The sequence below is a fragment of the Pelophylax lessonae genome (genome assembly GCF_965119305.1).
Source record: "Pelophylax lessonae genome assembly, chromosome: 9".
NCBI classification, from domain to species: domain Eukaryota; kingdom Metazoa; phylum Chordata; class Amphibia; order Anura; family Ranidae; genus Pelophylax; species Pelophylax lessonae.
In genome coordinates, this window is record NC_138776.1 from 173,336,947 (window position 1) to 173,364,049 (window position 27,103).

At 48.3% G+C, this 27,103-nt stretch overlaps 1 protein-coding gene across 1 annotated transcript in view; it reads left to right on the forward strand.

The window, feature by feature from the left end:
- Positions 1-27,103, forward strand: part of BMPR1A (bone morphogenetic protein receptor type 1A) — a 101,818-nt gene that overhangs the window by 55,242 nt on the left and 19,473 nt on the right. Inside the window, exons 6-9 of the mRNA XM_082268346.1 lie at positions 17,184-17,322; positions 17,407-17,599; positions 23,526-23,823; positions 25,386-25,561. Coding sequence (XP_082124472.1) covers positions 17,184-17,322; positions 17,407-17,599; positions 23,526-23,823; positions 25,386-25,561 — 806 coding nt within the window. The remainder of the gene's footprint in view (positions 1-17,183; positions 17,323-17,406; positions 17,600-23,525; positions 23,824-25,385; positions 25,562-27,103) is intronic.

Here is a 27,103-nt window from a genome sequence, read left to right on the forward strand (position 1 = left end):
TTTTTATTTGAAAGTTTGACAAGTGTGTTAGCGTTTTGAAGCATGTTACAAGCATTTTACATGTGCATTAGAACTTCAGGTGTTTTTATTTTAGTCACTAGAAAGCGCTAGGGCGGGAGATTAGGGGAGGAGAGACTCTTTTTTTCCATAAAACATACAACACAATGCTTGTAAAACGCTCATGTTGAGCGTTGTTCAGGCATTCGCATTGAATTATTTGGGGCCAATCTGCCTAAAAGAAGCTTGTCCTTTTTTGAGCAAAACAAGTGACCAAACGCTCAGATGTGAACAAGGGCTATTGAAATGAATGGGATTTTGTTGAGTGTATTAGAGGTACAAGCTTCAAGTAGAAAATCGCTCAGGTGAGAACCCCCCTACAAACACAGTAGCTCTCCTGCGCTCAAGTGGTATGCAGGAAGATGAGTGGTCTGAATGGACTTTTTAGAACAGAAAAGGCGATCTTGCTGCTCCCTCAGGACCAAGGGTGTACAAAAACATTGAAAGACAACAAGAGAAGGGGGCAACGACCTTGTGCATTACCACTAAAAAAGTTTATTAAAATCCAAATGGGTAGCATATATTATACTCACAAACGTAAGATGTATACATGCATGTAGGAAATAGGAACCAATCTCCTCCAGAACACTTCTCTACTGCTGGATAGCGTGATGGTGTCCACAATGACCTGACTTACACGTTTTCGAGGGAGAACCCTCTTCCTCAGAGCCAAAATTGCCACTGACCCACCATCAATTCCCAGAATGTTATGTAGCCAGTCTGCACCGCCCACATCACCCCTCCCCGCCCCACTTGGAGCAAAGGTGAGGAATGAGTGTAAACCAATTGGGGGGGATGTATGCCCCAGTGTGCAAATTCATGTGATAGACAGCCCATCAGTTAGGCTATCCTCACTTCACATGAATACTGGCTACAAACAACTGCAAATAGTGATAGTGGCAGTGACACAATAATAATATTAGGAGAAATAAATATATAAAATGATTAGAATGACCAGAATAAATAGAATTAACAATGATCATAATAGATCGATACATAATAATGTTGGTAATAAAACTAATAGTACAAAATGGTACTAGAAACCTAAAATAATCAGAGGTAGAAGTTAAGAATTCATTCAGTAAAAATCACAGGGGCGTCACCATAATGGATGAATACACAAATGCTCGAATGAACACTTGAATAATTGAATAAATAAATGGATAGGAAAATAAATGACCCAGGGCACATTCCCTATACTGACTTGGCTCAAATAAATTACTTCAGTGTGACAAATTGATATGGGATGAATGGGTGGAGGGATACATAGGGGTAGTAAGAGACCATGTCGATCGTAACCCATGGCTGTATACCTTACTCGATTGGTCCATGTAGCTTAATGAACCCTATGAATGAACCTCAATGAACCCTATCCCTATTGCTAAAACCTGAAGAGACGGGAAACATATACCGTCACGCATAGGTATCCTCCAAGGATACAAGAACAATGATGGAAATAATGAAGATGACCTGCTTGTGTATAACAAAGCACACACAGTGGTACCCAAGCTGATATTAGTGCATTTGTCGGAGAACATAAAAATATGACAATATTGCACCACCAAATGGAATCCTAAGGATATATCATGTGTATGATGTTCTCCATAGGTGACTGACTTGGCACTTAATCTAATATGGGAACGGAAAACATTGGCGTAATCCAAATTTGTATGATATAACCCAATATAGTATAGTATAATATAACACTATATTATTATTAAGTAATGTGATACAGAATAGGTGACAAGAATATTGAGCAAATGCACAAGTCGCATACCGTGCGAAAGATCCCAGGGTAAATATCCAATATGCTTCTCTTGTGCAAAGCCTTTGGTATCTTTTACCACTATTCATATCGTTACTGATGGCTTCTATCCCGAAAATTTTCTGTCCTATACTACTATTATGCATGTCCAAAAAATGACGGGTAACTGAATATTTCTCTTTTTGGTGGATGATGTTGATTTTGTGCTCCCCTATCCTGACCCTTAAAGGACATGTAGTCCGTCCCACATTGTGGACGCCATCTAGCAGTAGAAAAGTGTTCTGGAGTCGATTGGTTCCTATTTCCTACATGCATCTTACATTCATCTACATCTTTTGTGAGAATAATGTATGCTGCCTATTTGGATTTTAATAAAACTTTTGAGAACTCCCTCTACACCTTGCCCTGGTGAGGGGGGAAAAAAAAGGAAAGTTCTAACCTACCTCATTTTTAATTTTTTTTTTTTTTTCCACAAAAAAAGTTCTAGCTAGAGTTGAGCTTTAAAGTGTTTTGTTAAGCCAGTCTGACACCTTTTTTTACTATCCTAATGCTGTGTGTCCCGTGTGTGTGATTTATAATAAAAAATGTTGTTTATACCTGCTTTTAGAGCACCGCTCGGTGCTCACCTAACCGCCCCCCCTCTCTCCGTCTGACAGTTGCAGCAGTAGGCGCTGAGAATCCCCTGTTGACATCAGCCGGGAGGAGAGGCGGCTGGTCATGTGAGCGCTGGTCGGCGCTCTGAATGCAGATAGACGGCACTTTTTTAATGAATCATACACACCACATTGGGAGACAGAGGATAGTATAAAATGTAGATGTTTCTCTGTCGCTCATTGACAGACGCAGGACTGATATCTTGATATCCGTAGGGTTATACTGCCCCCTACAGGAGTAGGACACTAGGCAGGAAAAAAGTTCTGGCCACACCTATGGGCAGTCCCAGGGGGTATATCCTCTCTCTCCCTGCATAGGATGTCAGTTTTTTTCTGCCTAGTCAGCAGTAAGGACCTAAGTTCCTTGCTGGGATCTCTGGTCCTGGCAAGCTTTTTTAGATCTTTTTTTAGTTAGCTTTTTTTCTCCAGTTGTTCCTGTGAGATCTTCAAGCAATTATGCCGGATCTGGGCGACGGGCTGGATGTTGAGATCCAGTGGTCACCCCAGCCGGCCTACGAGCGTGTGCAGGCCCTAGCTCCGCGCTGGGTCGGCCGCGACATAGTCCCGCTGGACGGGGACTGGCCCGCGGGTTAAACGTCCCGCCGAGTCGCATACGACCGGTCGACGACCGAGTCGCAGCGTCTCCTGTGGCTGACACCCCCCCCCCCCCACTGGGCGGCGAGGGGTTTTGTCTGGAGTGGCGCCCGCTCTGTTCCGGTATGGTGAGTAAATGTTTCCCCCCTGCTCCTCATGGCTGACTCTGGGGTGGACCCGGTCCCCTCCCTGGGACGGTCGGACCCACACTAATCTGGGTTCCCCTCTGTTCCCCTGTGCACCCTCCCTCTGTGGTGTCCCTCTCCCCCCCTCCCTTCCCCCCTACGGGGGGGGGTGTTTGTGTGTGTGTGTGTGTGTGTGGTGGTTAGCCATTCATGCAAGCCGCTAAGGGGGTGGGGGGTCCCGAGTGCGCACGGCTGTTGTGCGGGGGGCTTCCTCCCTGGCTTCCCAGGGCCTACCTGCCGATCGATCGTCTGTTAGTAGATGTGGGGACCCCCCTTCCCACCGCAGCGCGCGGGGCTGGCATTTGTTTGGAGTCCCTCATGTGGCTAAAGGGGGCGGCCATCTTGGTACACCCAGCTCGTTTTGTTTGCAGAGCTGGGCAGCTGTGGGAGTTACTGAGGGCGTGTGAGGGGGCGGACCCCCTCCCTAGACCCAGGAAGGTCGCTCCACAGGACTGACTTGTCATGTAGACAACGCTGAGAGCAGTCCTGTTGGACTCTGGTGCATCGTGTGGTGAGCCTTTTGGGGGTCTCGAGGCACGCTGTCTCATTGAGGGGCGCTGTAGCGCTGGGTGACATTTCTAAAAAAAAAAAAAAAAAAAAAGTTTTTTTTTTTTTTTTTCCAATTTTGTCATACTTTGCTGACGGGTTCCCCTGGTGTTACCATGGACCCTGCTGCACATGTGTCACCACCTGATCCCCTCGAGGTGGCCGCAGGGTCCTCTGATTCTCCGCTCACCATTGATGCGCTTCGGCGGTCCTGGAGTCATTTGTGTCCCGGGTGGAGGTGGCTTGTCAGGGATGGGGGGCTAAAAAGCGACCCCCGCCTACCCCTGTCTTGTCTGATGCCTCAGATTCTGATCCTGAGCCAGTCGCTGCTGCTGCGGGTTCCTCCTCTGGGGCTGCTGTCTCGTGCCCCATCTCCTCTGATAGTGAGGATGACCTCTCTGCCTCCACCATAGCGCAAGACAAGGCACTAGTGGACGCACTGATTGTGTCTGTCCGGGAGACCCTAAAACTGGAGGTTGCACCTGCGGATGCAGCTCATACGGAAGTTGCCTTTGGCACTCGCAAGCCCTCCAGGGTGGCAAAGGTGTTTCCCTTTCCCAAATGCTTTGACGATATCATTAAGGAGTGGGTCCGTCCAAAACGACCCCCAGGGATGCCCAAACGGATTGCTAGGCGCTACCCGTTTGAAGAGTCCCTCCTTAAAAAATGGACGTTGCCACCTTCGGTGGATCCGCTGGTTTCCTACCATTGCTCTGGTTTCACAGACGTTGACGGAATGGGCCAAGCTGTTACCCCATGATCTGGAGGGGAGAAGTCTCCCCCCTGCCGTGGCGGAGTTGCTGGAGCAAATGGTGCTAGGGCTACAGTTTGTGACGCAGCACTGGACGCTGCTCCATTGCTGGGGCGTGTGTCGATCTCGACGGTGGTCCTCCGGCGCATGCTATGGTTGAAGTGCTGGTCAGAGGATCAGGCTTCCAAAAAAGCCTTGACTGATCTCCCTTTTCAGGGGGATCGCCTGTTTGGTGCTACCTTGGATGAGATTATCAAGGATCTCACTGGGGGCAAGAGCACCTTTCTACCACAGGCTAATAAGGGTAAGGAACCTTGTCGCAGACAGGGACCTTCCTTTTCAGCTCATAAGAAGTTTTTTGCTCTTCCGGGGCGGGCACAAGGCAAAGCCCTCCAATGCCCCCCCGGGGGGTTTCAAGAGATCCTGGTCTGGTAAGCAAAAATACGGTCCTTCCAGACCTGAGGATAAGACCGCTTCAGCCTGAAGGTGCGCCCCACCCATATCAGGGGTGGGGGGGGTGTCTTCGCCGGTTCCCGGACCCGTGGCTCTCCAGGATTCAAGACAAATGGGTTCACAAGGTCATACGGTCGGGATACAAGATCGAGTTACGATCGCTTCCACCGGTGCGGTTCTTCCCTTCCAATATGTGACTGTCCCCGAATCACCTAACGGCTCTCTTGGGGGCAGTGCAGGACTTGAGTGGAGTCCATTCGCACAGTGGTGGCCTCTCTGCATCAGGGGGATTTTCTGGCGTCCATAGACATCAAGGATGCCTATCTTCATGTTCCCATTTACGCAGGACACCAGCGGTTTCTGCGCTTTGCTGTGGGAGAGGACCATTATCAGTTTGTGGTGTTACCCTTTGGTCTCGCTTCTGCTCCCCGGGTTTTCACAAAGGTTTTGGCCCCAGTTCTAGTGCTGTTGCGGCTGCGGGGCATACCGGTCCTGGGATACCTGGACGACCTCCTCCTTGGTACGGAGTCTCCGCAGGCTCAGTTTCATACGTGGACTCTCCAAAAGGAGATTCTTCTCAAATGGAACCGGAATCCCGATTCCCTGGACAATCGGATCCGGCTGAGCGAGCGGACCAGGGAGTCTCTGGCTGCTCAGGGGCTCTGGTCCCTGGAAGAATCCAGGTGGCCGATAAATGCGTTGGAACTGAGAGCGATCAGGTTTTTCCTGGTTCACTGGATCGAGCATCTTCGGGGCTACCCTGTTCGGATTCAATGCCACGGCCGTGGCTTATGTCCATCACCAGGGGGGCACCAAGAGTGTTCTGGCGGCCGTAGAAGTGGCTGGAATTCTTCATTGGGCGGAACGGTTTGTTCCGGGTCTTTCCGCAGTTCACATTCCGGGCATGGAAAATTGGCAGGCGGACTTTCTCAGCCGTCAGACCTTGGATCAAGGGGAATGGTCTCTTCATCCAGAGGTGTTTCACCAGTTGTGCCTTCATTGGGGCACCCCGGACGTGGATCTGTTGGCATCCCGGCTCAACAGGAAGGTGCAGAGGTTTGCAGCCCGCTCCCGCGATCCTCCGTCGGACGCCGCAGACGCGCTGGTTGCTCCGTGGGGGCAGTATCAGCTGCTGTATGCCTTTCCTCCTCTCAAGTTGCTGCCGAAACTTCTTCGTAGGATAGAGGTGGAGGAAATTCCAGTCATCCTTGTGGCTCCGGACTGGCCTCGTTGGGCCTGGTACGCCGACTTGGTCAGGCTGGTCGCGGAAGCTCCTTCGCGACTTCCTCTCAGGGAGGATCTGCTGTCTCAGGGACCGATCTTCCATCCTGCTTTACGATCGCTGGCTTTGACGGCTTGGCTGTTGAGAGCCAGGTGCTGAAGGACAGGGGTTTGTCTGTTTCAGTTATTCCTACTCTGATTAAAGCGAGGAAAGCGACTTCCAGAAAGATCTATCATCGCACATGGAAGTCTTGTATCGCGTGGTGTGAGTCCCTCGGGGTTCCTCCACGTTCTTACTCCGTGGCTCGGATATTGGCCTTCCTGCAACGGGGGGTTGAGCAGAAGCTGGCCTTGAGCACTATCAAGGGTCAGGTTTCACCATTGGCGATCTTCTTCCAGAGGCCACTGGCTACTCATTCTTTGGTGCGGAACTTCATCCAGGGGGTGCGGCACCTGGTTCCTCCGGTGCGCGCGCCCTTGCCACCCTGGGATCTTAATTTGGTGTTGTCCAGAAACCTCCCTTTGAAAATATTAGGGAGATTCCCTTGCTTACCTTATCCCAGAAGGTGGCCTTTTTGGTGGCTATCACTTCTGCACGCAGGGTGTCGGAACTGGCTGCGTTGTCCTGTCGTTCCCCCCATCTGGTGGTTCATGGGGATAAGGTGGTTCTTTTGTCCGAATCCATCCTTCCTAAGGTGGTTTCCGACTTTCACTTGAATGAGGATATTGTGTTACCTTCCCTGTGTCCTAAACCCAGTCATCCTCGGGAGTTTGCGTTATACTCCTTGGATGTCGTTCGGGCGATCAGGGTGTACTTGGCTACTACTGACTCTTTTTGTAAGGCTGATTCACTTTTTGTGATCACGGATGGCCCTAGAAAGGGGTTGCCTGCGTCTGCCACGAATATCTCCAGATGTATCAGACAGACGGTGGTGCAGGCTTATTCTTTTAAGGGTCGGGTTCCTCCGTTCCCTGTTAAGGCGCACTCTACTCGGGCTCTTAGTGCTTCCTGGGCCTTCCGCCATCAGGCGTCGGTGCTTTAGGTTTGCAAGGCGGCTACCTGGTCGTCGGTTCATACCTTTACAAAATTTTATAAGGTTGATGTGCTGGCATCGGCGGATGCCTCTTTTGGCCGCAAGGTTTTGCAGGCCGTTGTTTGAGGGGACCTTTGGTCTACCTTGGGGGTTTTGTTTTTTCAGGTGGGTCTCATCTGCTTAGTTCAATGAGTCCTCTGTTTTTCTGGTTGGCTCTGTTTTGGCCTTCTGGATTGGATTTTATTTCTGTTATCCCACTCCTCATTTATGGCACTGCTTTGGGACGTCCCTACGGATATCAAGATATCAGTCCTGCGTCTGTCAATGAGCGACAGAGAAAACTGGATTTTTGACTTACCGTAAAATCCTTTTCTCTTAAGCTCATTGACAGACGCAGTACCCGCCCTCTATTTTGAGTTGGGTTGGTATGAGTCTCTGACACTGCTTTGTTACATAACTGACATCCTATGCAGGGAGAGAGAGGATATACCCCCTGGGACTGCCCATAGGCGTGGCCAGAACTTTTTTCCTGCCTAGTGTCCTACTCCTGTAGGGGGCAGTATAACCCTACGGATATCAAGATATCAGTCCTGCGTCTGTCAATGAGCTTAAGAGAAAAGGGTTTTACGGTAAGTCAAAATCCAGTTTTCAGCAGCAGGAGTGGAGGGGGCAGGCACTGTCACTAGCTGATAGGTGTGGGGGGGGGGACAGAGGAGAGCAGACAGGAGGGTTGCAGATGATGGAGGCATGTAAACTGACAACGGCGTCAGGGCTCAGCAGCCATGATATACCATGGTCAGTTTACAGGGGGAAGGGTATAAACTGGCAGGATCAACCAGGTTTTTTAAGTTAAACAAGGGGCTAAATTACACAATGCAAGCACTGCGCTGTATAACATGCTTTAAAGGGACAGGATCCACTTCTTTTTTTTTTCTCCTTTAAGTGTAACAAACTTTATTCCCCCATTTCAGGAGCATCTTATCCGTCGTTAAAAAAGTTAGCCAGTGGCAATCACTGCTTTAGGGCCTGTTTACACTTGCCCGCGTTTTTATCTAGAGTGGTTTTTATCATAGGGGCAGCTTTTTTTTTTTTTTTTTTGTGACAAATGTACAAAGTTACATTCATATGTCTGCTATATGTGTGCTGACATGTAGGGCCATTCGGAGAGGTGCTAAATAATGCGAAGATTGCATAATTTCGCACAGCTTTGGAATGCAAATATTGCGCACTGGTTTGAACAATAGTTTTCTGTGTGGCATTGCAGCTACCTGTTGTTTTTTTTTTTTTTTTCAGCATAGTGTGGATGGGATTTTACTGCTTACTATTTTTACTTTAATATTTTCTACTTTCATTAGCTGCTGATATGGGATGTATGGATATGTAATTTCACTCACACTAAACCACATGGTGCTAAAGCACCATGCGATTCAGTGTGCTGTGATTTTATAAAAAGGTTTAGGGACTTTTCCTGCGTTTCTCGCAGGTAGGTTAGCCCAATACAATGAATAGGTTGCTGTACCCGTGACGTGCACACACAAACAGCCTTGCATGTGAATGGTAGTAGGAAAATAAATGATGGTGCCAATCCACTCAGAGCTCTTGTGGCAAATCTTCATACTTCTTTAAATACAATTTCAACAAATGAAGATGCAAATGTAAAAATGTATATACTTTAAGGTAAGCACTACAAAAATCATTTTAATCTATGTGCTACCTAAAAATGTAATACACAAGAAGCAAGAAATTCTTTCAAATTGTAATCGAGCTAGGCATATTTAAAGTACCAGATAACTATGGTCAAAATGTTTTAAAAAAGTAAACTGATTTTATTTAAACAGTAATTAAAATACATAGACCACAATTTAAAATTTGCCTTAATTCTTCAAATATTTATTTAGTTAATATTAATTATTTATTGCAATCCTGACATGTTTCACCAAGTGTGGTTTCTTCAGGGGCCAAAATAATGCTACATCTACTGTTGATACTTAAAGGTTTCCTAAAGGTATTTGATGTATTGATATCCAACTGTACGTTAGGAAGGGATAGCAAGTAAACAACAATTGTCTAACCAGAGATTCATGAGAGTGTGGGCTGATCTTATTAGTCAACCGCAGGAGGGATATTCGATGGGTTGAACTTGAGTCAGCATAGAGCGGGTTACAAAATCCAAACACTAGTGTGGTATCAACATCACAGTCCATAGGCTGAATTCACTAGCTTCCCCAGGCACATAAACACAAAAAGCCGAGCTTTGCTGAGCGTGTTTCCTAGTGCAGCGGTCTGTCATGCGGCTTCCCTTGTTACCTAAAAATGTATTTTAACCTAGTTCTTTCCCTAGGTTAGCTGAAGCCACTGTTCCTCCTTTGGGCAGCTGCTTTTTTCTCCGCTGGCCCAATTGGCTGGGATCTGGGTACTTGCGGCTGGGCCTCCACAAAAACTTAGGGCGAGGCTTTCGGCCTATTGGGCCATGTGGCCAGCTTGGCAACTCCCTTGGAAGGGGTGATTCTGTGGTGGCGGTCTATTTTTTGATGGCAGCCATGCAAAAGTAGCTGGAGACCGGGTGTTGCTGCCAGTGCGGTGGGGGTGTCTCTTGGCAGTGTATTTACACTTGTCTGTGGGTCCCCCTTGTAACTAATGGAGAATACTCAGATAGTGAGGATGATTCCTCCACGTCTTCAACCGCGGGCGAAAAGGCGTGGGTGGACACACTGATTATGTGCGTGAGCCTCTAAAGATGGGGGACGCAGCTGCGACAGGGGCGCAGGTTCCCTTCGGCACTCACAAACCACCCAGAGAAGTAGGAGAGGAACATTATCAGTTTGGGGCATTACCATTTGGTCTCGCCTCCGCTCCCCGGGTCTTCACTAAAGTGTTAACCCTGGTACTGGCATTGTTACGCCAGGGGGGGATCATGGTCCTTGTCTATTTCTATGATCTACTCTGCGAGCAGAGTCTTCTGCTGCGCTGGCGGAATACCTGGAGATCACCATACGAACTCGGAATCTTCGGAAGTAAGCCCTTCTATGAACCTAGACGATCTGGAGCTGACTCTGGATTTGGCCTTAGCTACAGTATTTCTTCCCCTTGACAAACTTCATACACATCAGGTTGCAGTTCATCTCCTGTTGACCAGCAGATGGTCGTCCTTGCGGGCTGCATGCGGCTGCTGTGCCTGATGGTGTCAACCTTCGAGGCGGTCCAGTTTGCGCAGTTCCATACGAGGTCCCTGCAATAGGGGATTCTCATCACATAGAACAAGAATCCTCAGGGTCTGGCCAACCAAATCCAGCTGGGCCGGGGTGCGAGAGAGTCCCTGATTCGGGGGTTTCGTGCTCCGGCAGGGCAAAACCCTTCCTACCCTTGTATTTGGCAGTGGTCACTATGAATGCCAGCTTGTCCGGCTTATGTGTGATCAGGCTGTGCCTGGAACATTGGATGGATCGTCCAGTGCACATTATATCTGACAATGCTGTGGCTTATGTCAATCCCCAAGGGGGCACAAGAAGTGTCCTTGTGGCTCAGGTGGTAGCTGGCATTCTCAGGTGGGCAGATCGTTTCATTCCAGCCCTCTCCGTCATTCACTTTCCCAGAGTGGAACATTGGCAAGAGGATTACCTCCGTTGCAGGGGTTCGACCAGGGGAAATGGTCTCTTCATCCGGAAGTGTTTCATCAGATGTATCTCCGGTGGGGCAACCCTCCGAGGTGGATATGTTGGCTTCTCGGCTCAACAGAAAGGTACATAGGTTCATGGCTCGGTCACTGGATCCTTTTGCGGATGCCATAGATGTGCTGGTGGCCCCGTGGGGTCAGTATTTGTCTTCTTTACGCTTTCCCTCCCCTCAAGTATCTGCCAAGACTTCTACAGGATCAAGGCAGAAAGGATTCCGGTCATTTTAGTTGCCCCGGACTGGCCTCACCGGGCATACTTCGCCGACCTGGTGTGGTTGGTTGCCGACGTTTCCTTGGAGGCTTCCCCCCCAGGGGAGGATCTGCTGTCCCAAAGGCCAGTCTTCAGCCTGCTTTACAGTTGCTGCTTTTGACGGCTTGACTGTTGAAAGCCAGGTGCTGAAGGGTAGGGGATTGTCTGAATCAGTGATCCCTACGCTAGTAAAAGCTAGGAAATTTACTTTTTGGAGGATCTATAATCGTACGTGGAAGATGTACATTGCATGGTGTGAATCCCTTGGTCCCTCCAGTGTGGTCCCTTTTGCCTCCTTGGGACCTTCATTTGGTACTTTTGGTTCTCCAGCAGTCTCCCTTTAAGAATCTTCGGCAGTTTCCCCTGCTTACGCTGTCCCAGAAGGTTTACTTTTTGGTGGCTATCACCACTGCGCGCAAGGTGTCTGATCTGACGGCGTTATCCTGTCGCTCACCTTATCTGGTGATTCACAGGAATATTGTGATGCCTGTCTGTCATTCCTTCCTAAGTTGGTCTCTGATTTTCATTTGAATGAAGACGTTGTGTTGCCTTCCCTGTGTCCCAAGCTTAAACATCTGAAGGAAATGGTCTTGCATGCCTTGGATGTGGTCAGACTTTGTGCTCACGGATGGAGCTCGTAAAGGTTTGTCCACTTCCTCTGCGACCATTTTTAGATGGATCAGAGAGATGGTGGTTCAGGCCGATTCCATCAGGTTCCTCCTTTCCCTGTCAAGGCGCACTCTACTTAGGGCGCTTAGTACCTCCTGAGCCTTCTGCGTCACTGCCACCTGATAACGGGTTTGCAAGGCGGCCACCTGGTCGTCGGTGTACTTTTTTACAAAGTCTTATAAAGTGGATGTGTTGGCATCTGCGACTGCTGCTTTTGCCGCAAGGTTTTGCAGGCTGCTGTTTAGAGACTTGATCCTCTTTGAGGGTGTATTGTTTTTTTCAGGAGGGCTCCAGTTTTGGTCGAGCCGTGTTGCCTGGTTGGCCAATGTTTAACTTTTGCTGTTTCCTACCCCTCATGTCTAACACTGCTTTGGGACATCCCAATGGTTAAGAATACCAGAAGCTGTGTCAGTCAATGAACGAAAGAGAAAATGGCATTTCTCTTTCCTTCATTGACTGACACAGCTCTTCATCATCTTGACCGTGGGAATATACTGCCCCCTCCAGGAGTAGTACACTAGGCAGGGAAAAAGCTTTAACATGCCTATGGGGCGGTCTCTGGGGGGTATATAGGTATTCGTTTTTTTTTTCCTGCTTAGTCAGGAATAAGGACCTAGTTCCTTGCTGGGATCTCTGGTCCTGGTAATTTTTTTCTTTTTACATGGAATTTTTCTTTTTTCTTTTGAGAGCTACAATCAAGTGCTGGACCGGGCAACGAATGGAATAATCTAGACCCCCCTTAGGGTCCCCCCAGTCCAGCCAGCAGACCGCAGCTCCGTGCTAGGTCGACCACAACATAGCCCCACTGGATGGGGGCTGGCCTGAGAGTTAAACATCTCAAAGGGCGCAGATGAACGGGCTTTGGCCTGAGTTGCAGCTTTTCCTCCTGGCCAACAGCACCCACATTGCGATGGAGCGGTGTCCACCCTGCTCCTAGTGGTGGCAAGTAGCTGTCCCCCCACTACCCCTGTAAGGTTTTGGGGTGGACGTGGGCCCCTCCCTTGGATTTTTGGACCCCCGGGGTCCCATCCAACCCCACCAGCAGCTCCTCGAAAATTTCAGTCACTGTGGGTCTGTGGGCCCCCGGCATCCCCTTCCTGGGCGAGGTTATTGTTGCGCTATGCTCTTAAGGGGGGGCTGGTTGAAGTTGTTGCTGATCGGGTATTCCTGGGGAACAATGGGCGGCTGGGCGCCTTAAAAAATTTAGCCCATGGCTTGTGGCCTGTAGCTGAAGCCCCCATTCTTCTTTTGGGCACTTCCTGGCTGAGGACCTGTGCAATTGCGGCTGAGCCTCCACAAAAATTTAGGCCGCGACTTGCTAGGCCATGTTAGATGAATGAAGAATGGCCACACTTCCCATAAAGATGCAATCTAAATTTATCGGAGAGAGAGATAAAATCAAGCACGGATGTCACAGGCATGTATAGTAGGCTATATGCCTGTAACATCCGTGCTTGATATTGTATCTCTCCAATAAATTTTTAATGCATCTTTATGGAAAGTGTGACCATTCTTTATTCATTACTTTCTCACTCTCTGCAGCAGTGGCAGGGCGTGCACCCCATTCACGGAGCCTGTTCATTTCCAGCCCAGTAGACCCACCTGGAGCAGTGATATCTAGTTTGGTTCTGCTAGGCCATGTGGTCAGCTTAGCCTCTCCCTTGGAAGGGGTCGTGCTGTGGGTGGGGGCCCTTCATTTTTTTTTAATGACATCCTTGCCGCCAATATTGTGTGGGACACCTGCCCTGTTTTAGTGCGGGTACCCTGCCTGCCCTTCCTCGTCACGACGGGAAGCCCCCTTTCAAGGGAGCTATGTCCTATTATGTCCTCTATGGAGGGCAACCCTCATGTTTTTTTTGCGGGGTCCAATAGGTGGTCCATTGTGGCCCTTGGCTGGATCGCAGTCGCCCCCCCTCGGTATGGTATGTTATGGTGAGCTTAGTTTATAGACCCTACTCTGTCTGCGTCCACATACCCTGAGTGCTCAGATGGTGCGGATGATTCCTCTGCTCCTCTAGCTGTGCCTAAATAGGCGCTGGTGGATGCACTGTTTTGTGTCAGTGCGTGAAACTTTCAAAATGGAGGTTGCGACTGATGATGCATCGGAGGCACCAGTTCCTTTTTGGCAACCAAAGGCCCTGGACTCACCGGTTTCCAGGTCAAATTGAGCTACCTTTGTTCCAGTTGAGTCCCTGGCCTTTTACAGGTCCAGCTAATAAGAGGGTGGAGGCTCTGGCCCGTCATATGTGGCTGTGGCTGGTTCGGCATGTGGGCTAAGCTTTTACGCCGGGACCTTGAGGAGAAGCAGCTTCCAAGGGCTACAGTTTGTCGGTAACACCTCTGGATGCTGCTCCCCTGCTTCTAGACTGTCTGTCTTAGCAGTGGTCCTGCGGTGCATTATCTGGCTGAAATGCTGGTCTGTGGACCAGGCTTCCAAGAAGAGAAGTGAGTGCTTTTCTTCCTCAGGCTTCCAGGGATCGAGTCCCTTTGCAGACGGGGATCCTTCTTTTCAGCTCACAAGCGACTTTTTCGTCCCTCAGGGTCCAGGGTCCACCCCCACCCTGTATCTGGGGTGGAGGGACGTCCTCACCCGTATCTGGGGTGGAGGAACGTCCTCACCCGTATCTGGGGTGGAGGAACGTCCTCACTTGTATCTGGGGTGGAGGAACATCCTCACCCGTATCTGGTCAATTAGTGGTGTTACCCTTTGGTCTCGTTTCCGCTCCTCGGGGCTTCATGAAAGTGTTGGCCCCAGTTTGAGCATTACTGCGTCAACTGGGGATTGCGGTACTGGGGTACCTGGACGATCTGTTTTACGAGCAGAGTCTTCGTCTCAGCCAGAGTGTTTTTCTCGGGAGAAACTTCAAAAGTTGCGGGAGGCAATTCGGCTTTTGCTGACCAGCAGACGGTCGTCTCTTCGGACTTTCATGCGCCTGTCCATGTGGGCAGGCGTCCTTGGCACAGATTGTGCTCAGGGGGTCTGGTCTCAGGAAGAGTCCAGACTACCGATGGAGCTCTGAGCGATCAGACTTTGGGTCATTGGACAAGTCGTCTCCAGGGGTGTCCAGTGCGGATTCAATCGGACAATGCCACAGCAGTGGCCTATGTCAATTACCAAGGGGGCACAAGAAGTGTCCAGGCTGCTTGGGAAGTAGCCAGCATTCTAAGGTGGGCAAAAGTTTTGTTCCAGCCCTCTCTGCTGTGCACATTCCAGGTTTGGAAAATTGGAAAAAGGACTATCTCAGTTGACAGGCGTTAGACTAGGGAGAACGGTCTCTTCATCCGGAGGTGTTGTATCAGTTATGTCGCCAGTGGGATACAGGGAAGATCTACTGTCCCAAGGGCCAATCTTCCATCCTGCTTTACAGTCGCTGACTTTGACGGCTGGGCTGTTGAAAGCCAGGTGCTGAAGGACAGAGGGTTGTCTTGTCTGACTTGGTGATTCATACGCTGTTAAAAGCTAAGCAAATCTGCTTCTAGGAAGATTTACCATCGTACATGGAAGACTTACATTGTGTGGTGTGAATCCCTCTGGGTTCACCCTCGTTCCTTTTCGGTGGCTTGGATTTTGTCTTTTCCCTGAGGGGTTGAGCAGTGCCTGGCCTTGAGTACCATCAAGGGCCAGGTCTTGGCAGTTTTCTTTCAACCCCCGTTAGCCACACACTCCTTGGTGCATACTTTTCTCCAGAGAGTGGGACACTTGGTTCCTCCAGGGCGGTCTCCATTGCCGCAGTGGGACCGTAATTTGGTGTCAGTTCTCCAGAAGCCTCTCCTTAAAAATATTCGGGAGACTCCCCTGCTTACATTGTCTCAGAAGGTGGCCATTACTTCAGCGTGCAGGGTGTCTGAACTGGCGGCATTGTCTTGTCGTTCACCTTACTCGGTGGTTCACAGGGATAAGGTGGTTCTGCGTCCATGTCCGTCGTCCTTTCCGAAGGTCATCCCTGACTTTCATCTGAATGAAGACATTGTGTTGCCCTCCCTGTGTCTCAAGCCTAAGCATCCTAAGGAAGTTGCCTTGCACTCCCTGGATGTGGTTCAGGCAATAAGGGTGTATCTGGCAGCTACAGAGTCTTTTAGGAAATTAGACTCTCACTATTTGTCCTCACAGATGGACCTCGCAAGGGGCTGGTTGCTTCCTCTGCGACCATTTCCAGATGGATCAGACAGACTGTGGTTCAGGCTTATTCTATTAAGGGTCAGGTTCCTCCTTTCCCTGTTAAGGCGCACTCTACTCAGTCGCTTAGTGTCTCCTGGACCTTCTGTCATCAGGCGTTAGTGATGCAGGTTTGCAGGCGGCTACCTGATCATCTGTACACACATTCTTAAAGTTTTTTTAAAGTGGATGTGTTGGTATCTGCGGATGTTTCTTTTGACCGCAAAGTTTTGCAGGCTACTGTTTAGAGGACCTGTCCTGTTTGAGGTTGTTATTTTTTTAGGTCAGCTCCAGTTGTTGACAGTTGAGCTCCAAGTTACCTGGTTGGCTATTATTATTTAGGATTTATATAGCGCCGACGGTTTACGCTGTGCTTTACAACTTGAGGGGGGACAGTACAAATACAATACACTTTAATACAATAGGAGTCAGAGGGCCCTGCTTGTTAGAGCTTACAATCTAAGAGGGAGGGCTTAGCCTTGAAAGTTTTTTTTCTGCTGTTCCCACCCCTGATATTTGACACTGCTTTGGAACATTCCTACAGTCAGAAGAAGAGCTGTGTCTGTCAATGAACGAAAGAGAAAATGGGACTTTTGTCTTAACCGTAAAATCCATTTCTCTGATATTCATTGACTGACACAGCACCCGCCCCTCTATGAAGTTGGGTTTTTTTTCCATCTGACACTGCTTGATACAAAACTGAATACCTATTGCAGGAAGTGGGAGTATACCCCCCAGGGACTACATCATAGGCGTATTCAAGCTTTTTCTCTGCCTAGTGTCCTACTCATGTAGCGGCAGTATAACCCTCCCAACAAGAAGATGAAGAGCTGTGTCCGTCAATGAACTTTACTTTACTTGTGTCCAAATTTTAAGTCATTGACCTGGAAGAATCATGCGGATAACTGGCTTTTCTCCTACTTTTTTGATCAGCATACTTTTCCACATCAGTGATTCAAATTGTATTAAAGCTAGTGGTAAAATTTTAAAGCCAAGCTAGCACTCTTAGAAGGCCAATAATGCCAATCACCAGATTTTTCTCATGACCTGTTTATAAAAAAAAAAAACTAGTTGGAAATAATACAATAAAATATAGCTGGATGATTAGATTTCAGAATTCTAGTACAAGAGTGTAAAAAAAAAAAAGTGAAAAATAATTTTTTTTTTCTGATGCAGGAATAAGCTGGCATCTCAGAGAATGCGCTATAACAGGGATCTGGTACAGGATGAAGCTTTCATACCAGCTGGAGAATCGCTGAAAGCTCTCATTGACCTATCACAAAGTTCTGGCAGTGGGTCAGGGCTTCCACTGTTGGTAAGTTAGTGCACGTTAAACATTTCCACTTTTTATGATGGTTAGTGAGACACTTAAGGACATTTCTTGTATTTTGCCTTTCAGGTTCAGAGAACCATTGCTAAGCAGATCCAGATGGTGAGACAGATTGGAAAGGGAAGATATGGAGAGGTTTGGATGGGAAAATGGAGAGGTGAAAAGGTAGCCATCAAAGTCTTTTTCACAGCTGAGGAAGCCAGCTGGTTCAGAGAGACTGAAATTTACCAAACTGTGTTAATGCGGCATGAGAATATTCTTGGTAAGTGGATTTGTGTTTCCTTGGGAAATATGTGGTTTGTAATGGGGCAGTAGCAAACGGTTACCATCAGACAAAACTAAATTATGAATTATCCATTACGAGTTGATTGTTTTTAGTTGCACCAAATTGTCATGACCTTGCTGTCCACTAACCTTCAGGATACTGCTTTCCACCAAATTTATGCCGGGATACTGCTATCCACCAAATGTCTTTTTGTTCAGCCATTTTGACATTCCTTTGATATAGACATTTTATATAGTGTTTTATTTATCGTTCATCAGGGAGTTGGCATTAAAGCATTTTTAAACCCAAAACCAAAAATATATGATTTTACAGCTTGCCAGTCCTCGTGGTGGCTGCATCAGTTTTTTGTTTTCTTTTCCTTTTTTCCCCCTCCTGTTTTTAACACTTGATCTTGCCAGTAACACACCTCCTGTATTAGTGAGGCACAACTGTGGAGGAATGATCACAGTGGGCACAGCAGATAGCAGCATTGTTGGTCAGGGGGGAGGGTAGTATTAAATGTATTAGCAGATTAAGATAACAGTAACACATCGAAGCCAAACTCACACTTTATAATCCGTTACGGCAAACATTTTTTCTTTTTCCTTTCATTTTGCATGAAAAACTAAAACTGACAATTTTTAATCACCGATGCCAGTTTTACATGATTTGTCTCATTCATGTAAACTGATACATTCTGCTGGAGAGCTTGTGCTTTTAAAAAACAGCAGAATAGCTGGCTGTATTACCAGATAAAAAAAAAAAAAAGAAATCCTAAAAAAGAAAACTAATGCAGCTGAAAACAGCAGAATAGCTGGCTGTATTACCAGATAAAAAAAAAAAGAAATCCTAAAAAAGAAAACTAATGCAGCTATCACATCTAATAATTTGTAAGCTGAAATCTAATGTTTGTCATTTTCCCTGCTTTCCACCGGAGCCGTCGGTGGCCACAAAATTGCAGGCCTCAGCCCCGCACTAGGCCGGCCATGACATAGCCCCAGTGGACAGGGGCTTGCCTGTGAGTTAAGTCTTGCAAGGACGCATATGACCTAGCCTCGGCCCGAGTCTCAGCGTTCCTCCTGGCTGACAGACCCCCCCCCCCATTCAGATGAAGTGGTGGTCTGTCAGGAGCGGTGCCCACCCTGTTCCTGGTATGGTAAGTAGCTGTCCCCCTTCTAACCCTGGAGTTTTTTTGGGGTGGACGTGGGCCCCTCCCTAGGATGGTCGGACCCCCTGGGTTCCCATCCTTCACTTTTAGTTCGTTGTGGGGTGTTGAGCTGCCGTTGGGGGGGGGGGGGGGGGCAGGGAGCGTGCTGCTGGCAACCGGCGATCAGCCGTTGGGAGGGGGATCCCCCCTTCCTGCTGGGAATCGTGTTTGGTGCACCAGAGGTCCCCCCAGGGCCCCTGGGAGTGGCCATGTTTTTGTTGCCTCGGCGGTTATTTTCTTGTTTTTTTTTTTTAATTGAAACGAGCAGTGGCCATGTTTTTTTTTAAGCTGTATAATGGTGGGGTGGGAGCCCCGCCTCCTCCCTTAGTGCTGACTCCTTGATCATTCTATTCTGATCGCCGCATGGTGTGCAGTGTCCCTAGTGCTTCAAGTGCCTGATCGGTGGTGGTGAGTCTTTTTGTGGGGTTTCTCTCCCTCTCTGCTATAGTTTTGGACCCTGTGGTGCCACCAGCGCGATGGGGGTGTCCCTAGCAGTGTTGTACACTTTTTTTTGTGTGGCTCCCCCTCTTCTGTAATGGAGTCCCTGGAGCACTTTTCCCCACCTGATCCCCTTTCCGAGGCTGCTGGGTCCTCCGGGTCCCAACAATCCCTGACTGCATTTAGTGTCCAAGGTGGATTTGTTCCCGGGAAAATGGGTTAGCAAAAAGCGTTCCCCCCACTTTCACCTGCTTCATCTTTTATCGGATCCTAAATCTGATTCAGCGAGTTACCCTTCTTGGTCTGCGTCCACGCACCCTGCGTGCTCAGATAGTAAGGATGATTCCTCTGCTCCTCTAGCAGCGCATTAAAAGGCTCTAGTGGATGCGCTGATTGTGTCAGTGCGTGAAACTTTGAAAATGGAGGATGTGGCTGATGCTGCGTCGGAGGCACCCGTCCCTTTTGGTACCCACAGGCCCTCCAAAGCGGCAAGGGTGTTCCCCTTTTCCCGCTTACTTTGATAATATTGTCCCTAAACAGTGGAGTTGTCCAAAATGCACTTTTGCGGTCCCTAAGCATTTTGGGATGGGGTATCCTTATGAGGATTCCCTGCTTAAAAAGTGGACTGTTCCACTTGTAGTGGACTCGTTGGTTTCCAGGTTAAATAAAGCCACCTTAATTCTGGTTGAGGAGTACCCGGCCTTAAAAGATCCAGCTGGTAGGAGGTTGGAGGCTCTGACCTGCCATATGTTCGCTGTGGCTGGTTCGGCACTTAGGCCGGTATTTACTGTTGCCCTGGTGTCGCAAAAGCTGACCGAGTGGGCTAAACTTTTATGCCGGGACCTGGAGGGGGAACAGCTTCCCCCTGCCTTTGCGGAGCTGACAGATCAATTGGTCTAAGGGCTACAGTTTGTCTGTGATGCCTCTTTGGATGCGGCTCCTTTGATTTCCGTACTGTCTGTCTCAGCAGTGGTCCTTCGGCATATTATCTGGCTGAAATGCTGGTCTGCGGATCAGACTTCTAAGAAGGCCTTATCTGATCTTCCATTTGTGGGGGGATCAGCTGTTTGGAGCTTCCTTGGATGACATCATTAACGGCCCCACAGGGGGGAAGAGTACCCTTCTTCCAAAGGCAAGGAGCCCCATCATAGACTGAGGCCATTCTTCTTGGCTCATGAGGTCTTTTAATCCCTCAGGGTCTCAAGATAAGGGATCTAAGCCCTACAGAGTCTCCACCGGAGGTTCCAGGAGGACCTAGTCTAGCAAGTCACGAGCAGGCTCTTCCAGACCCACGGACAAGGCTTCCTCTGCATGAAGGGGCCCCCTCACCCGTCCGCACAGTAGGGGCATCCCTACATCTGGGGGATTTTCTTGCTTCTATTGACAAGGTCTCCTACCTTCACATTCCAATATGTACTGGTCACCAGCGCTTCCTCCGCTTTACCTTTTGGTCTTGCCTCCGCTCCTTGGGTCTTCACAAAATGTTTGCCCCGGTGCTAGCATTGTTGCGTCAGCGGGGGATTGCAGTACTGAGGTACCTGGACAAAATTCTGAGAGCAGAGTCTCCGACTGCTCTGATGGATGCCTTGGAGATTACTCTGCGATCTCTGAGGGATTCTGAACCTTCATAAGTCTGCTTTGGTTCCGTCCACAAATCTGGACTATCTGGGTGGATTTGGCTTCCACCAGTGTTGCTTTCTCTGGAAAAACTCCAGAAATTGCAGGACGCAATTCAGCTTGTTATCCAGCAGACAGTCTTCCCTCCGGGCTTGCATGCGGGTGCTGGGCCTGATTGGTGTCTACCTTTGAGGTGGTTCAGTTTGCACAGTTGAACACGAGATCTCTGCAAAAAGATTCTGGTGAAATGGAACAAGAATCCAGTCTCTAAAGGTGGCTTTGTTCTCCGGCACTTCGGGTAAATCCTTCTCCCCCCTGTACTGGGCGGTTGTCACCACGAATCCAGGTGGGGAAGCATCCTCGGCACAGCTTGTGCTCAGGGACATTGCCACGGACAATGCCATGACCGTTGCCTAGGTCAATCACCATGGGGGCACAAGAAGTGTCCTGGCAGATCGGGAAGTAGCCGACATTCTACTGATTATGCCTTTCCCCCTCTCAAACTTCTGCTGATTCCTGTGCAGGATAAAGACAGCAAGAGATTATGGTCTTTTTAGTGGCTCCAGACTGGCCTCGCCAGTCTTGGTACGCCCATCTGGTACAGCTGGTGGCTGATGCTCTTTGGAGACCATTCTCACGGAATATCTACTGTCCCAAGGGCCAATCTTCCATCCTACTTTACAGTCGCTGGTTTTAACGGCTTGGCTGTTGAAAGCCAGGTGCTGAAGGATAGAGGTTTGTCTGAATCGGTGATTCCTACACTATTAAAGGTTAGAAAATCTACCTCTAGGAAGACCTTCCATACTTGGAAGATGTACGTTGTGTGGTGTGAGTCTTTTGGGGTTTTTCCCTCGTTCCTTTTCGGTGGCTCGGATCTTGGCTTTCCTCCAAAGGGTGGTTGAGCAGCGCCTGGCCTTGAGTACCATCAAGGGCCAGGTTTCGGCCTTGGCAGTTTTCTTTCCTTGGTGCGTATCTTTATCCAGGGAGCACGACACTTGGTTCCTCCAGTGGGGGTCTCCATTACCGCCGTGGGTCCTAAAATAGGTGTTGTCAGTTATCAAGGACTCCCCCTTTGAAAATATCTGGAGGTTCCCCTGCTTACGTTGTCCCAGAAGGTGGTCTTTTTGGTGGCTATTACTTCTGTGTGTAGGGTGTCGGAGTGTGCAACGTTGTCTTGCCGTTCACCTTACCTGTTGGTTTACAGAGGTGGTTCTTTGTCCCTGTCCTTGGTTCCTTCCTAAGGTCGTCTCTGATTTCCATTTGTATGAAGACATTGTGTTGCCTTCCCTGTGTCCCAGGTCTAAACATTCTAAGGAAATTGCTCTGCATTCCCTGGATGTGGTTCAGGCAGTCGGGGTGTACCTGGCAGGTACAGAGTCTTTTAGGGCGTCAATCACTATTTTTACTCACAAAAAACTGACCTAAGTCCCATTGCGAGTACCGTTGTTCATGGTTTACTGGCTGTATTTTGGATCGTTTGTACATGTAAGTCACTTCAATAAATTGTCATATTTCTCATACTATATTGTGACCTGGCGCCCTTTGTCTTCTTCCTTTTTTACTATTTGTACTCACGGTTGGACCTTAAGGGTTGGCCGCTTCTGCTGCGACCATTTCCAGATGGATCAGACAGTGATTCAGGCCTATTCAATTAGGGGTCAGGTTCCTCCTTTCCCTGTTAAGGCACACTCAGGTGCTTAGTGCCTCCTGCGTCTTCTGGCATCAGGGATGCAGGTTTGCAGGCAGCCTTCTGGTCGTCTGTGCACACTTACAAAGTGTTATAAAATGGATGTGTTGGCATCTGCGGATGCTTCCTTTGGCTGCAAGGTTTTGCCGGCTGCCGTTTAGAGGACCCGGTCCTCTTTGAGAGTGTGTTTTTTTTTTCAGGTTAGCTCCAGTTGTTATGGTTGAGGTCCATGTTACCTGTTTGGCTATGGTTAGCCTTGGGATTTTTTTTTTCGTTTTCTCACCCCTTATGTTTTACACTGCTTTGGGACATCCCAATGGTTAAGAAGAATCGGGAACTGTGTCCGTTAATGAGCGAAAGAGAAAATGGGATTTTTGACTAACCATAAAATCCATTAATCTGATATTTATTGATGGACACAGCAACCACCTCTCTGTTTAGTTGGCTTTCTTCTGACACTGCTTGTAACAAAACTAAATGCCTATAGCTCAGTGTGGGTGTATACATCTTGGGACTGCCCATAGGCGTAATCAAGCCTTTTCCTGCCTTATGTCCTCCCATAGGGGACAGTATAACCCAGTGGTTAAGAAGAATCATGAGCTGTGTCCTCAATGAACAACAGAGAAATGGAGTTTACGTTAAGTCAAAAATCCGATTTTTCAGTCGCCAAAATTTCGGTGCATCTCTAATTCTAGCCTTCCCCACTTTACTAAATAAAAGCATTTTATTTCTGTTTGTGTTCTCATTAGAGTTCTCCTCACATTCTGTCTCATAAAATGGCATCAGGACAGGAGGTGAGGGTAAATCTCTTTAACATTTGGAAGTGAAAGCCTAAAAAGGCTTTTGACAGTATCCAAAAGGAAGGGAAAATGTTTTGGCTAGACACTTTAACTGATTTATTAGTACTACGCAGTACTTCATGTAAACTAAGATTTTTCTGTCTGCCATAAGTAAACTGTTCTCTGTCCTAACAGGTTTCATAGCTGCTGATATTAAAGGGACAGGCTCCTGGACGCAAATGTATCTGATAACAGAATATCATGAGAATGGATCTTTGTATGATTTTCTCAAGTGTGCTACTCTGGATACAAGATCTCTCCTCAAGCTGGCTTACTCTGCTGCCTGTGGCTTGTGTCACCTACACACAGAAATATATGGTACTCAGGGAAAACCAGCAATTGCACACAGAGACCTGAAAAGCAAAAACATTCTTATCAAGGAAAACTGGACATGCTGCATTGCTGACCTGGGACTGGCAGTCAAATTTAACAGGTAAGGGGGCTGATAATAAACAATAGTTACAATGCAAACCGTACTGGGTAAATTTAGAGAGATGAATTTTAAACCATAATGTGGTTCGAAGTATAACCACTTCTTATAAAGGAAAGAGTTGTGGTACTGAATTCTTACACCACCCCAAGTTAGTACATTTTTTTTATTAGGTATCTCATAGCAACCATTCAAAATTTGTCTTTCAAATTAATGCAAGGGGAGGGAGAGGGCACCAGCATTCTAAGGGTGAAAACTAATATGGATTGGATAAAAACACATTGAAAAAGAGAAAAAAAAATGAATGAAAATAAAACTCACTTTTTGGAAGAAAAAAAAAAGTACTAGACATCTGAGGAATGGAGGGTCTCAATCAGGCTCTGTGGAGTGCAGCTGATGGAACTAGGACAGAGAAACCTGTGATACAATGGGATGGAGACTGCAGATGGAAGGCCTGGCTGCTCGGATGGGTGTCAGCGGCTGTTTATGGCTGTATGATAAATAATCGTATCAGTGGGTGGAGTGTGACAGCAGCTCCGTATCAAGCTGATCAGGGGGTTGCAGTGGTTGCGATAGTGAATGCTGGACTGCTCGAAAGGTGGAGGCTCAGACTGATCTGTAGTGCTCCCTGACAGTGTGGCTGTGTCCAGGTATGTATATGATAGCAAGGTGTAAACTGTACCTGGCTAATTTCTACCCCAGGCAGGGGCGCCGACTACCCTGCAGTGTATCGGCGTCCTGGACCTGTCAGCTGCTCAAGGATAAGAAGGTCCCCAAGAGGGACCCCAAACCCCAGCCAGCCATCCCCAAGCAGCTGACCGGTCCGAAATGCCGACATACTGCAGAATAGCCGGAGCACCTGCCTGGGGTAGAAAGCAGCCCAGTACAGTTTCCACCGTTCTACCAGATGCATACCTGGATAAAGCCACACATGCAGGGAGCACTACCGAGCAGCCTGGCATTCACTATCGCAGCCTCCCGCTGATAGGATCATTATACAGCCATCATGCAGCCACTGACACTCATCCGAGCAGCCGGACCTTCCATCTGCAGTCTCCATCCCATTGTATCATAGGTTTTTCTGTCCTACTTCCATCAGCTGCCCTCCACAGAGCCTGATAGAGACCCTCCATTCCTCAGATGTCTAGTACTTTTTTTCTTCCAAAAAGTGAGTGTGTGTTTTCATTCCTTTTTATCCTCTGTGTTTTTATCAATATTTGTTTTTCACCCCTAGAATGCCGGCGACCGCTCCCTCCCTTTGCACCGATTTCACATAGGTTTTCAGGACTTTTTTCTAAGTGAAGCTGCCTTCACTTGTGTTCACCCCTACATACTGTAGCGCCGTAGTTCTTTCATTGTCTTTCAAATTCATTGTTTCAAATGAATGACTGCTACAATGCTGACCAATGAAATTATCATTGTGCTGTATCCCATGCCATTGCTGTTTGCACTGTCTGGTTAAAAAAAATTGCTTAATTAAAAAAAAAAAAATGTATTAAGTTGTATTAAGTGGTAGAGAAATTTAAGGTAAAGTCCTTCTTTTTTTTTTTCTTTCTCCTTCCAAGTGACACCCATGAAGTGGATATTCCTTTGAACACACGTGTAGGCACAAAACGCTACATGGCACCTGAAGTTCTGGATGAAAGTTTGAATAAGAACCACTTCCAAGCTTACATAATGGCGGACATATATAGCTTTAGCTTAATCATTTGGGAAATGACCCGTCGTTGCATTACTGGTGGTAAGTCAATCACACTATATAAAGTACTTCATTTCAGTGCATTTAAAATATACTTGTCATGAGAATAGTAGAAGAGTTGTCATTGCTGGTCTACTCCTGAAAATGCTAGTTGCCTGGCTGTTTGAGTCCATTACTTTGAAACACAAACTCGGAACACACATGCTTGTCAGAAATCCTTATCTAAAACTGTAACGGGTCAGATCTTCAGAAAGTATTTAAACCAAAACATTAGCCAGAGAAATAGCATAATCATTAGATGGTGTACTTCAAGCTGCTTATTGTTTGAAAGGTTTTGCAAGTCAACTTCTCTTTCATTCAGTGACAGACACAGCTCCTGATCTTCATAACCATTGGGTTATACTGCCACCTACAGGAGTAGGACAGGAGTAGAAAAAGAATCTGGCTACGCCTATGGGCAGTCCCAGGGGGTATACGCCCTCTCCCTGCTAAGTACTCAGTTTTTTTTTTTTTTTGCCTGGTCAGGAGTAAGAGGCTGGTTCCCTGCTGGGTTCACTGGTCCTGGCAAAATGTTTTTCTTTAGATCCAAATTTTTTCTCCTGGATTTTCCTTGTGAGATCTACAATCAACTGCTGGACTGGGCGACGGGCTGGATAGTCTAGATCCAGTGTTCCCCCCAGTCTGGCCAGTGAGCGTGCGCAAACCTCAGTTCTGCGTAGGTCGGCTGCGACATAGCCCCACTGGACAGGGGCCTGCCTGGGAGTTCAACACCTAGCGAGGTTGCATTCAACAAGGTCTCGGCCCGAGTCGCAGCATTCTTCCTGGCCGACAGCTCCTCCATTTCGTTGGTGAGGGGTTTTGTCTGGAGTGGTGCCCGCTTGATTCCTGGTATGGTAAGTAGCTGTCCCCTCTCTCCTCCTGGAGGGTTTTGGGACGGTCGGACCCCCAGGTCCCCCCCCCTTCCGTCAGGCACCCCCCTTTTATCTGCCCCCTATCCTACCCCCCCTCCACTTATGCTAAGGCTGTGCAGTGGTCTGGTTCACCTCCTGGGGTGGGGGCTCGGCACTATGCTGGCGACTGGAAGATCGGTAGTGCGGGGGGGGGGGGGATTTGGGTGTACTTGGTTGGGGCTCCTGCCAGGACCCCATGTCCTGCCTTGGCCTTTACTTTAGGCCTAGAGATCCCTCCTGGTGATGCGCGGGGCCGTCGTTTCGCTGTAGCCCTTTGGGCGGCGATTTCGGTGGTGGGAGCACTCCTCCCCTGGTGCTAAGGCCTGGATCTTTTCACTTCCTGATCGCCGCACGTGGGGAGGGTTGGACCAGGTGGCTGCAGGTGCCGGTTTCTGGTGGGGTTCTCTCCCTTTCTGCTTAGGATAGCTTTTAGTGCTTTGTTCCTGGCAACCGGGTGGTGCTGCCAGCGCGGTGGGGGTTGTCCCTTTGCAGTGTGTTACACTTTTTGTGGGTTGCCCCTGGTGACTCATGAAATATTTGGAGCACATCTCCCCACCTGACCCCTCTCTCCGGATCCAAACCATCCATCGATGCACTGACGGCGGTCCTGCAGTCATTTGTGTCTCGGGTGGGG